The sequence below is a fragment of the Poecilia formosa genome, unplaced genomic scaffold (genome assembly GCF_000485575.1).
Source record: "Poecilia formosa unplaced genomic scaffold, Poecilia_formosa-5.1.2 Scaffold594, whole genome shotgun sequence".
NCBI classification, from domain to species: Eukaryota; Metazoa; Chordata; class Actinopteri; order Cyprinodontiformes; family Poeciliidae; genus Poecilia; species Poecilia formosa.
In genome coordinates, this window is record NW_006800533.1 from 109576 (window position 1) to 121494 (window position 11919).

An 11919-nucleotide genomic window follows, 5' to 3' on the forward strand; every position below is an offset into this window, starting at 1 on the left:
AATCCTCCAGAATCATACAGAGAGGCTTTATTCACATTTTATTACCGCACTTCAACATCAATCAGCTGCAGAGAAACAAACCGCGAAACACCTGATCATACCTGAACACCTGAGACCGGAGCCACCGCAGAGAGGCTCCAGCGAACTGAGGTCGTATCATACCCATGCTCGACCGTTCACAGCCTGGTTACGATACAGCCTCGGCTCCGAAGGAGAACCGGGAGGAGAACCAGCAGCAGACTTCCTCATGAGGAAGATGAAGTGATGAAGAGGCAGAGAGGGAGTTGCGCTGCCGCTCCGCATCCTGCTGACCTCCTGCTCGAAGTGGAGCAGCAGCAGGAGCAGCGGGAGGAGAACCAGGAGCTGTGGAGTCATTAGAGTCTAAGCTCTTTGTTTGCGGGATTGGGCCGGATTAAGGTGGATGACCCGCTCAGGTACGTCTTAACATCCGGATTAGACCTGAAATCACGGAAAAGTAAAGGTTCTTATTGGGTTTTACCGGCCAGCCAGCTGCTCTTCATCACTGATCCTCTTCATCAGTTTACAGCTCGATGCGCAGCATTTTACTGTCTAAGCAGAAACACTGGAAGCATAAAGTACTTCTTTAATAACTCACAGGTATAAAAAGCATTTATTCTGTGGTTTTCCCATAAGAAGAAAATCGTTTTTAATTGGAAGCGAATTAAGAAAAACTGTTGATCAAAATAATTCAGATAATTTCAATAACAATCCAGTTAAATAAGGGGCGTGTTGATGAAAAGTGCGTGATTAGCGTGGATCCTGGAGAAAACCGTTATGACGTGTTAATCTGGAGGTCAGTGTGCTTTTTGAACAGATTGATAATCCCTGAAGTCAAACCTCTTCCGCTGCAGACTGTCCTAGTCATTTCAAATCAAACTTTTTTTCTCCAGAAAAAAATCGGACTAGTTGAAGTTTTCATGAGATTCAACCTCTAAAACCAAACTGTGTCTGAAAACGAACTTCCTGTTTGACCGGGATGAGTTGTGTGATGCGAGTCTGTTTTCATTGTTTCTTCTCCGTAAGAAGATTAAAGCGTCAGAAGGATTTAATCCGTAAAGTTTGGGAAAAGCCGGCCGGATTATCTTCGCTCTAAGTGGTTTATGGGTGTATATAAAGAAGATGAAGACGCTCGCTGAGGTCAGAGGAACTCAGGGTAAAGATGGGGAAACATTTTCACCTGTACGAGAACATCTCCAAGGTGGACCCCTTCGAGGGGTCCCAGCACTACCTGGCCCCGGCGTGGGCCTTTCACCTGCAGGCGCTCTTCATGGGCTTCGTCTTCTTTGCGGGAACGCCGCTGAACCTGCTGGTCCTCCTGGCCACGGCCAAGTACAAGAAGCTCCGAGCTCCTCTCAACTACATCCTGGTCAACATCTCCTTCGCTGGCTTCATCTTCGTCACCTTCTCCGTCAGCCAGGTGTTTGTGGCCAGTCTGAGGGGCTACTACTTCCTGGGTTACACCTTGTGTGCATTGGAAGCGGCCATGGGCGCCGTGGCAGGTATGGCCGGCAGGTGAGAGGTGGGCTGGTGGGTAAAGGTGGCTGATGATGATGATGATGATGACGTTCTTCCTGCAGGTCTGGTGACGTCCTGGTCGCTTGCCGTGCTCTCCTTCGAGAGGTACCTGGTGATCTGTAAACCATTCGGAGCCTTCAAGTTCGGCAGCTCCCACGCCGCCGCCGCCGTGGTCTTCACCTGGTTCATGGGGGTGGGCTGCGCCTCGCCGCCTTTCTTCGGCTGGAGCAGGTAGGTCTGTCGCCACTGAGAGCAGCTTCTGGCGGTTCCTCCGGCTGACGGAAAGTTGTTGTGTGCAGGTACATCCCGGAAGGCCTGGGCTGCTCCTGCGGACCCGACTGGTACACCCACAATGAGGAGTACGGCTGCACCAGCTACATGTATTTCCTGCTGATCACCTGCTTCTGCATGCCTCTGTCCATCATCATCTTCTCCTACTCGCAGCTGCTGGGCGCGCTGAGAGCCGTGAGTACATCACTGCTCGCTCAAGCCAGGAAGTCAGGGCTTCTGCTCAGCAGTTCAGGGAGGATGAGGCAGTGGAGCTGAATGGGAACCAGAGCTGGTTCTGGTTCTGATGTAGCCTCTCCTAACCTCCTGTAGGTTGCGGCGCAGCAGGCGGAGTCCGCCTCCACCCAGAAGGCTGAGAAGGAGGTGTCCAGGATGATCATCGTGATGGTGGGCTCCTTCGTCACCTGCTACGGCCCCTACGCCCTGACGGGCCTCTGGTACGCCAACTCAGAGGAAGCCAACAAAGACTACCGGCTCGTCACCATCCCTGCGTTCTTCTCCAAGAGCTCCTGCGTCTACAACCCGCTCATCTACGCCTTCATGAACAAACAGGTGAGGAAGACAACCTGGTCCCTCCAGACATTTCCTTCCCGCTCCTAAAGCATCAGGATAACTTCCTGCTCCCTTTCTTCCAGTTCAATGCCTGCATCATGGAAATGGTGTTTGGGAAGAAAATGGAGGAAGCGTCTGAAGTTTCTTCAAAGACTGAGGTGTCCACAGCTTCATAATGTTTGGAGCAAAACTCAGAAGGACATTTGACTTCCCCAAAGGACTTTTAAAGATCTGAGTTCAGAGGATCCACATCAACAACCAACATGTAAATACAGTTTATATAAAAGACACCAGATGATATTTTATTGTAGAATGCATTTGTTTAGATAAAAGCAACAAAAAACAAATAAAAATCTATTCAATTTATTGTCTGCTTGTCCTCAATTATACAAAAATACAAGTTGTGTCTTCAAACCAACAAAACAGTCAGCAACAGTGGGCGAGGTAGGAGTAGATGGAGGCGGGTCCAAACCAGAGAAACAGTTCTGTAGAACAGCTGAGAGTTGAACAGCTTCACCAACAGAACCGGTTGATGTGAAACCAGGAAGAGCTACAACAGCCACCAGGGGGCAGAGCACCGAGTACCTGACGGTACCAGGGCAGGGATCCAACCCAAACTGACTGATTCTGCACTGTTATCTTCTGCTGACCTGCCCTCTGGTGGCCGTTTGGGGTGTGGCAGCTCTGTATGAATCTGACCACTTCCATCCAGATCCAACATCTGAGCATTGACACTCTCCTTCAGTTCAAAGGTTAAAGGGAAGTAACTGCTAATTAATGCTAATTAATTAATTAATTAATTAATTAATTAATTAGTGGAGTCAGAGGTCAGAACCTAAGAAGCTGCATTTGAAGTGTCTAGATGGTTGTTTGGACAGAGATTTTCAGACCAACTGTAAGGCACGATGGTGGAGGGCTGATGATGTGGGCTGGTTTTTGAATGGACCATGGAGGGGTACCTTTGAACTGAGGGAGGGTGTATGTTCTTTTGGTTTGTTTATTCCTAGCGAGGAGCAGAACCAGACTAAGAGTGGAATAATCCTGCAGGTCTTCCTCAGACAAATATCTACCAGGCAGACCGGATCAGAACCAAGATCAAAACCCAGAGCAGAACTTCTCTCCTCTACAGGTCAGTAATAAATTAGCAATGGACTTGGGACGTTTCTAGAACTCATCGTGTCGCAGCAACGCCTCGCCATAGTTCGTCACCTGGCTTCCCACAAACAGGTCAAACTTGTTGAGGATTTCCTCCTTGGTAAGTCTCCCGTCCTGGACACAAACAAACGGCAGTCAAACAAAACCGGGCTGGATGCCGACACCAGATGGACTCACACCCACCTTGTTGGAGTCAGACTCATGCAACAGGTGCTTGGCCTCGGCGACAGCATGGTCGTAGTCTGCCGGGAGGATCCAGTCCAGAGTTTCCTCTCGGTCCATCTTCCCGTCCTGGTTCTTGTCTCTGAACTCTGAGAACTGCTGACGCTCTGAGGCGACCCACTCCGGTTCCTCCAATCCGTTCTCTGCGGTGAACATGTCACCTGGCAACAAGAAAGGTAAGGGAGGAGGATCAGAGACGAACCTGCAGCAACGGATCTCTGGGTCTACTGCCAAGAGAGTCCAGAACAAGGAAACACAGAAACACACAGGAAGCAAAGCAGGGAGATGAATGCAGTATCCAGTGGACCAGAGGACCAGAGGACCAATGGACCAGAAGACCAGAGGACCATATCGATGGAAGGAATCAGGATCCTGGTTGGAGGAGCTGCTCCTCACTGAGAGTTCTGATGGTTTTGGATTTACCATCAGACCTCCAGGTGGATCCAGAACCGCTGATCTGTTGTTTCTCCTCAGATCAGCAGACCAGGACAGGTTAGCACTCCAGTAGTCACATGACCCCAACCAGGTGAGGTCACATGACCCTGGCTGGAAAAGGTCAGTATGAAGGTCAGCCCTGAGCCTGGCTGTGGATTCGTTACCGATGTACTCCTTGAGGTCGATGAAGCCGTCTCCGTTCTTGTCTATGTCCTCCATGGTTTCCTGTGGCAGCAGAGAAACAGGTTACCCTGAGGATAGTCACCTGAGCACTGTATCTTGTCCTGATGCTGCCCCTACCTGCACCACCACCTGCTTCATGTACTCATGGTTCTCTGGGTGGAGGAAGGCCATGAACTCCTGCCGGTCTGCGCTCATGTCTCTGTCCCTGTTGGCCACCTTAAAGCGCCTCTCATCCCTTGCCATCATGTGGGTGTAGTTGTACTCCGTCTCTGTCAGAGGGCCGTCTGGAAGAGGTTGGTCAAGGTCAGAGATGTTGGTCCCGACACATTTCATGGACTGCATCTGATCTGCAGTTGCTTACCCAGGTAGCTGCCATACGTGACGTTCCTGTATTCGTCCCAGCTGATCAGGCCATCCTGGTTCAGGTCGAACTCGCTCCACTGGTGTTCAACATCCTCAAACATGTGCCGGCTCTGGACGGCCTCGATCCAGAGCCTCAGCTCGTCCTCCGAGACAAAGTCATCCTTGTTGCTGTCAATCCGATCCACGATGATGCTGCAAGACAAACAGGGAGCAGAGCTCAATGCTGCCATCTGCTGGTAATACACGTTACACACACTGATTGGCTGGGAACCAGGAAGTACCATCCAGCACATTTCCAGTTTATCTGCTGGGAAATGTTCAGGAAACATGTGGCTGAACTGGTGTTATTTCACTGCCTTTCAGTGTTTCTGCTGAAACCAAACAGGTCTTCTTTGAATCGAGTGGTTTGGACGGTTCAGCCTCCATTAGAGGCTCTGGAAACAAAGCCTGGGAGGACTGGGAGGACTAGGAAGACTGGGAGGAGTTCCCAGACTTCCTCAGGGAACGTGGAGAAAAGGCCCCGCTGACAGGTGGGGGTGGTATCATGGTCTGGGCTTGGATCGTTGAGACCAGGCGTGTCCAATGTGCAGCTCGGGGAACATATGTGGCCCTCAAAGTGATTTTGTGCGGCCCTGATCGCAGTACAGAAATGGCACAAATTTGATTTTCCAACTGTGGTGAAATTTGCATTTATGTGACTCCTTTTAAAAAAGATACAGATGAATTCCAGTTTTTAAAAAAAATTTATGACAAAAAGTCTCATCTGTTGTCAGCCATGTTTTTGTCTTTTACCTTCAGTTCTTAGAAACCAGGACAGCAAATATCCAAAGACACTTTGGTGGTGACCTGAGGTAAGGAAGGGGAACCCACACCCAGCTGCAGACAAAACCTCAGGACACCTCCATGACAGATCAGCTGCTGGGACTGAGCCTGGGAAAGTTAGAGAGAAGGAAAACCTCCATACTGACCTGAGTCTACGTTTGCTCTCATCAGGCGACAGGCGGTCGAAGGCCTTGGCCTCGTCTTGCCCGAGGAACGCCTCGTGGTCGTAGTCAAAGTTCTGCTTGTCGTCGTGTCGCAGGGTGCTGAGTGGCTCCTCCTGATGGACCCTGGTCCGCTGCTCTGTGGGCTTCCCATCGCCCCTGGCAACCAGGAGGAGCCAGCAGATCAACACTGAGCAGATCATCCTGCCAGACTGACGCAGAGACAGAAACATAGATCTAAAAACTATACATGTAACCACCATAGATCTAAAAAAAACTAGAGATCCTACCACCGTAGATCTGACCACCATAGATCTAAAAACTATAGATCTCACCACCATAGATATGATCAGCATAGATGTGATCAGCATAGATCTCCTCCAGGAGCCTCTTCCAGCATCTAGCAGTAGTTTTCTAGCCGGTCTCCAGCTCTGCTCTTGATCAGGCTGACCTCATCCTGACCTTTTACGGTCAAACAGGAAGTGAGCCTAGGTGAGGCTCCGCAGACTCACCTGACGCTGCTGCTGCCGTCCGGCTCTCCTCTGGTTCTGATCTGCAGAGCTTCTCCTCTCACACAGACGGCCCAACTTCTGGCCAATCACAGCCCAGCTGCAGCCGCTCTCCTCATCTGATTGGTCCGCAGCGTCAGAAGGAGAATGAGGGTGAGGAGGGGGAGGAGCTGCCACGTCCTCAGAGCAGAAACAGACAGAACTGCAGCAGCAGGTCCAAACTCGTCAGGGTTCGGTACCGGTCCAAAACCCTCCGAGGTTCAGCAGCGGGTCAGATGGGTTTCAGTGGTATGTCATGGTTCTGGTTCTGGTTTATTGGGTCTTTTGGTTCTACAGAAACCAGCTGCCGGTTCCTTGAAAATGTTCTGGGTTCATCTGGACTGATCGGTTCCCACAGGCCCAGATTACCAGAACCTTCTCCTAGAACTCTGAATTGAAGCGGGTTCTGGACTGGGCCGAACAAGTTCTGGATGGACCTCTCTCCAGCAGGTCAAAGGTCACGCTGTGGGTGCCATAATGTTAAAGCTCCAGAAGAATTTTAACGGATCAGAACCAGTCAGGCGTTAGAGAAGTCCAGATCACAACCGTAGCAGAACCACATCAGATCAGATGAAACCAAATGTTTCAGAACCAAACAGTTCTGTTCATCTCAGGTTGTGTCTGATCTGATAACAGAAACTAATTTCTGCCTCACTTGGTTCTGGTTCTGGTAATACTGGGTCAGTGGTCCAAATTGTTCCGACCGGACCAGAACCTGAAATATATACAGGATCAGTTAGAGCTTCATGGGCCGAAACCAGAACCGTTTATCTCTTCTTGATAAACATGGAACCAGAGCAGAACCGGTTCTGATATGTTCTGCTGGTTCTGACCCAGACAGGAAGTCCTTCTTTTCATCCAGTTCTGTTCTCCGTGGTTCTGACCCGGTATAATATACCATCTCGATACCGAAACACTTGGTGAGTTCATTTGGTTTAATAATCTGTTCCAGAACCGGCAGACTGAATTCGGACCTGGAACAATCTGTAGGGGTTTCAAGTTCTGACCCAATTGAAGGGAAAAATTTATTATTTCAGGTGCAACTCAGAAAAAAACAAAAACAAAACTGATTTATAAACCTGGAGGGAAACGGGTCGAAGCAAAAGGTTCTGGAGTGGTTCTGACAAAGATCCATAATTCAGCTTGTTAACCTGTTTAGATGGTGTGTTGGTTCTAGTTATCAGGTGGAACCAGATCCTGGTTCTGTTGGACCGCAGAGCCTGTCAACTGTAGTTAATGAAGTTATTTGAATCCATGTCAAATATACCGGCCCGGTTCTGATTCTGGTCAGAACCAGGATCTGGTTTGGGCTCTGAGTTTCTCCACAGGAGTTCCCTTAGTTTTCTGAGCTCTAACGACAGGAACATTCCTCCACAGAGAGGTTTTCCCTCCACAGAACTTTGGTTGTGATCGGGTCAATCTCCTTCAGAACCCGAAGACGGACTGGGAGACTCCGAACCCGAAGGAAAACACCGCAGCTCCGCCAGTCATTGGACGGTTTCGTTTTTGAACGGACCATTCAGCAGCAGGCAGTCCGGCGGTGTTTCTGGTCCGGGTGGAAACATCAGTGGTGTGTTTTAATCAGATGTGAGTGGCAGCAAAAGCAGATGGTTCTGTGCTGATCAGGTGAGGAAGCAGGTGAGTTCTGAACGGAACCATGAGGTCAGAACCTCTTTAAAGCTATTACCTCAAGAGGGTAAGTGTAGCTCACGTTGTTAGTTTTATGCTAACTGGTACCTAGCTGTTTTTCTCTCTCTGTAATAAAACACTTCAGTTCGTCTGGCCGGTCGGTTCTGTGGAGGTTAGGTCCACTGAGCTAAAGCAGTGTCGGTTCGGCTGTAATGCGCTGCTAGAGGTCAGTTACAACACAGCAGGACTGTTGGATGGCCGCCATATTGGTCGTGTCAAGCGCCTGACGCTCCTAAACGGAAATGAACCCTAACCCTGTATGGTTTTATATTTATAAATCTGTACTTTAATCTATTTCCAGTCCTTCCACTAAACCACCAGAGCCTGATATTAATACCTGCTGTTTCTGCCACATTTACACGGAAATTAATCAGCCAGTGAAACCTGATACCTGGTTTAATAATCAGTCAGGTGTTGTGGCTGCATGTTCTCTAATGTTCTCACAGAGAACAAGAGAAAACATGAGAAATATGAAATATTTTATTTCATATTTTCTCTAATGTTGTTCACATTCTCATTCTTTTCATATTGTACATTTTTTTCCCTCTTTTTCCATTTTCTATCATATTCTCCATATCCTATATGTGCCAGCAGGGAACCGTCAGCCATGTTGAGAGTGAGGTGCACCCTCCGTGGAGGTGGTGGCGTCCTGCTGTGTCTCCATCGGACAGCCCAGTACCGGTATCCGAGTGGACCTGAGCGGGTTCTGACCCGGTCCCTGTCCCGGACTCCGGACTCGTCCCGGGTCGCGCTGAAGCTGCAGACCCGGTTGGGGGTGACGCTGCTGGTCGGGGTGGGGTTGCTGGGCGCGTGGTGGTGGGTGGAGCAGGAGAAGCAGCAACGGCGGCGGCGGCAGCGAGTGGAGCAGCTCCGGACGGTGGCTCTGGGTCAGGGGACGTTCAGCCTGCTGGACCACACGGGCCACCGCCGGACCAAGCAGGACTTCCTGGGCCGCTGGGTCCTCCTGTATTTCGGCTTCACACACTGCCCCGACATCTGCCCCGACGAGCTGGACAAGCTGAGCACCGTGGTGTCGGCTCTGGACCGGGACCCGGCCCTGCCGCGCCTGCAGCCGCTCTTCATCACTGTAGACCCGGAGCGGGACGACGTGGCGGCGCTGGCCAGCTACGTCCGGGATTTCCACCCGCGGCTGGTCGGGCTAACCGGGACACCGGAAGAGGTGCGTCACGCGGGGCGGGACTTCCGGGTGTACGCCAGCGCGGGGCCGAAGGACGAGGACGGGGACTACATGGTAGATCACAGCGTGCTGCTGTACCTGGTTAGTCCGGACGGGCTCTTTCTGGACTACTACAACCGAACCAAAAGCCCGGAGCAGATCGCCGACAGCATCCGGAACCACATCCGGAACCACGTCCCGCTGTAGGAGCGTGGAAACCAGCGGGACGCGGATCCTCAGCAGGAACAGACACGATCATATTTATTTGAGCATCAGGTTCAATAAAACAACTTTCTGCCAAAAGTGTGAATATTTTATTTCATTAGAGAGAAACAAGAGCCGTCCTGTGTGATCGGGGGAGCAGCCGGTCCAGCTGGACCATCAGAACCGAGCCCATCAGCTGGAGCCCGCCAGCGTCTTGAAGCGGTCCGTGGCTCGCTGCGTGCTCAGCAGAGTTAAAGACATGGAGTCCACGCTGGCCTCCAGGCCCGCAGCACTGTCCACCTCCACCGAGTAGTCGTTGGCCTGCAGGGGGCGAAACACCCAGGTTAAAGGTCAAGTCACCCCCATCAGAGCCTAACCACAGCAAAGTGGGGGCACTGCTGCCAATTTGGACTAAAAAATAATCAAAATCTGAACAGGAACAAAGAATCAAAGATGAAACATTTTACTGTGACCTCTGACCTGCCACTGCTAACAAAACCTGTTGCTATGGCAAAGTTACTTTATCCTGTTGGAAACAAATATAATGGGTCTGAACAATAAATCAGATGATTTATAGTATCTATAATAGCGGTTCTCAACGTGGGCGGTACCGCCCCCCGGGGGGCGTTCAGAGGACGGCAGGGGGCGCTGGCGGAAGTTTTTACAAAAGGGGGGCGCTGGGATGCCTTTGGTCGAAGGTAAACTTTACACCTTAAATGCACAACAATGCCAGTTTAGACTTTGAGCAACTTGCTAAAACTGTATTGTGTAACATTAAAACATGCTTGGTATCGATGGCAGCTCTCCTTCTATTCAGTGTTTGTAGCTTCTGTTAGCTTCTTGGCGCAGCTCCGCTCCTGCTACTGGAAGCTAAAATCACGATACCCTCACTTTGTATCCCTCTGAAAAATGAACCCATTCAAATAAAGAAATAAAGAAATCCCTCCATGGTGACACCACGATAGTGAGCGTTCATTTTATAGCGTTAACACCGGAGCTGTTAGTGGTCCGGGGTGATAGAACAACACAGCACTTTTAAATTTCAATAATCAGACTGCAGAAATTGCTTCCGTTGTTTTAAAAGGTTTATGTCAGTCTGCCTTTTCCCCATCGACACGTTTCCTGACCGCCCTGCACCTCAGGGGGGTAAAAAAAAAACAAAACAAAAAAAACGACGCGCACATCGCGCAAAACTGTGAGACAGGAGAAGCGGGACATAAAACGGAGCGACAAACTAGATGTGAATTATGGCATAAAAACAGGGAATCCGAAGCTGAACAGTGAAAAATCAACATGATGTGAAACATGATCATTAGACGGAGCAGCAGGTGATGAGTGAAGATTAATGATGGTCAATAAACGATCAAATAAATTAGCAACAGGAAAGAAACTAAAGTGGACATAGCAATAAACCAAGAGAGGATAATAATCTAAGGAAACTAAATAGAAATGAATGAAGAACAAAATCCAAAAATAAACTAAGAAACTATACAGAGGAATAAACTGGTATGGCAATACCTTTAGAGCAATAATTAATACAGAGACTGTATGGCAAGAATAAACAGACACTATTTCCAGATAAAAGTTAAAGTAATACTGTTGAAGTGCCATGGGTTTGTTGAGACCACATCTAATACTGAGAATAAATATATCTTAACAGTAACAAACTTATCACTTATTTATGTTTTTAATTAGATTTGATATATTTATTTCTTCAATATTATTTTTCATGTCAGTGTTAATGTCATGAGGCTGATGACTCCATGACACTTTCATTTGACTCATTAGGATTTGATTAAGAACCAGATTTGATCTTTGTAATTTCTGTCCAGTCAAACTATTAATCTATAATCAATAGACAGATCTATATAAAGATATAATCCATGTTTCTGTCTCACATTTTACTGGCATTAAAAGGATCTGGAACTTTAGTTTTTCCACTGAAAGCTCTGGTTTGAACAGTAAATACCATGTGGGTGAAATTTTATGGATGATGCTCTGATGTCCCATTCTCCTGAAGGCAGCACAGAGCTGCACCACCAGAAGAGAAGAAGAGCTATGATTAATGTAGTTACAGTTCTATCCATGTTTTAATGCTGCAGAGCTCAGTCGGTTTGCAAATAGTTTAAAGTTTAAACTGGCATGTTGAACATCTTTTATCTGGTCATTTTGTGGAATATTTAACAACTAGAAAATGGCAAAGAATAAGAATATTTTCCCACTCTGGCTGCTGTCAGGCCTACAGATTTTAACTTGAATGTTCATTGCATTTTTCGTAGATGCCTGTGAAAATAATTTCTATTCCCATGACTTTTTGTTCTCTGGGAAATTATTTTTGATGATAAAAACAGAAACAAGCATAAAAATCAAAACATCTACAATAGTGATAGTAATATTAATGATAAAATAATAGTCAGTGCAAAATAGCCTGCAAATCCTTTGGTGGGGGCGGTGAGGGACCTGGATAGGGGATGGGGGGCGCTGGCCTGAAAAAGGTTGAGGAACGCTGCACTAAAACATACGTCAGACATTGTATGTCAGTGATGCTAAATCCGACCCCCGGGTGGCAGCATTTCTTGCTCCT

At 48.5% G+C, this 11919-nt stretch overlaps 3 protein-coding genes across 10 annotated transcripts; 2 read left to right on the plus strand and 1 right to left on the minus strand.

Annotated features, from left to right (window-relative positions):
* The first annotated feature begins 1156 nt into the window (after positions 1-1156).
* Positions 1157-2742, plus strand: opn1sw1 (opsin 1 (cone pigments), short-wave-sensitive 1). Its single transcript, XM_007541233.2, has 5 exons — positions 1157-1520; positions 1599-1767; positions 1836-2001; positions 2137-2376; positions 2460-2742. Exons 1-5 carry the CDS (start codon positions 1181-1183, stop codon positions 2550-2552), a joined length of 1008 nt encoding a protein of 335 aa, XP_007541295.1. The 5' UTR covers positions 1157-1180; the 3' UTR covers positions 2553-2742.
* Positions 2743-3394: 652 nt separating this feature from the next.
* calua (calumenin a) lies at positions 3395-7037 on the minus strand. Of its 3 annotated transcripts, none has more exons than XM_016665575.1 (7): positions 6230-7037; positions 5703-5929; positions 4733-4926; positions 4489-4655; positions 4353-4413; positions 3715-3914; positions 3395-3645 (listed from the first exon to the last, which is right to left on the minus strand). In XM_016665575.1, the coding sequence occupies exons 2-7, from the start codon at positions 5918-5920 to the stop codon at positions 3541-3543; spliced, it is 945 nt and encodes a 314-aa protein (XP_016521061.1). In that variant the 5' UTR covers positions 5921-5929; positions 6230-7037; the 3' UTR covers positions 3395-3540. The 3 variants fall into 3 exon arrangements, with proteins under 3 accessions (XP_016521061.1, XP_016521060.1, XP_007541294.1); XM_016665574.1 differs by having other exon boundaries at positions 6056-7037; XM_007541232.2 differs by having other exon boundaries at positions 6053-7037.
* Positions 7038-7166: 129 nt separating this feature from the next.
* On the plus strand, positions 7167-9434 carry sco2 (synthesis of cytochrome C oxidase 2). Of its 6 annotated transcripts, none has more exons than XM_007541234.2 (2): positions 7167-7961; positions 8549-9434. In XM_007541234.2, the coding sequence occupies exon 2, from the start codon at positions 8562-8564 to the stop codon at positions 9336-9338; it is 777 nt and encodes a 258-aa protein (XP_007541296.1). In that variant the 5' UTR covers positions 7167-7961; positions 8549-8561; the 3' UTR covers positions 9339-9434. The 6 variants fall into 6 exon arrangements, with proteins under 6 accessions (XP_007541296.1, XP_007541298.1, XP_007541297.1 ...); XM_007541236.2 differs by having other exon boundaries at positions 7167-7903; positions 8546-9434; XM_007541235.2 differs by having other exon boundaries at positions 7167-7903.
* Positions 9435-11919: the final 2485 nt, after the last annotated feature.

Excerpts from the sequence above, each read along its gene's own strand:
- calua (XM_007541232.2), bottom strand. The coding sequence starts at position 6,088 with ATGCTGATCACATCTATGCTGATCATATCTATGGTG. Across the intron at positions 5,930-6,052 it reads TGCTGATCATATCTATGGTG|TCTGGCAGGATGATCTGCTC; the intron begins GTGAGATCTATA and ends TCTCTGCGTCAG. Across the intron at positions 3,646-3,714 it reads ATGAGTCTGACTCCAACAAG|GACGGGAGACTTACCAAGGA; the intron begins GTGGGTGTGAGT and ends GTTTGTGTCCAG.
- sco2 (XM_007541234.2), top strand. The coding sequence starts at position 8,562 with ATGTTGAGAGTGAGGTGCACCCTCCGTGGAGGTGGTGGCGTCCTGCTG.
- opn1sw1 (XM_007541233.2), top strand. The coding sequence starts at position 1,181 with ATGGGGAAACATTTTCACCTGTACGAGAACATCTCCAAGGTGGACCCC. Across the intron at positions 1,768-1,835 it reads CCTTTCTTCGGCTGGAGCAG|GTACATCCCGGAAGGCCTGG; the intron begins GTAGGTCTGTCG and ends TGTTGTGTGCAG. Across the intron at positions 2,002-2,136 it reads TGCTGGGCGCGCTGAGAGCC|GTTGCGGCGCAGCAGGCGGA; the intron begins GTGAGTACATCA and ends AACCTCCTGTAG.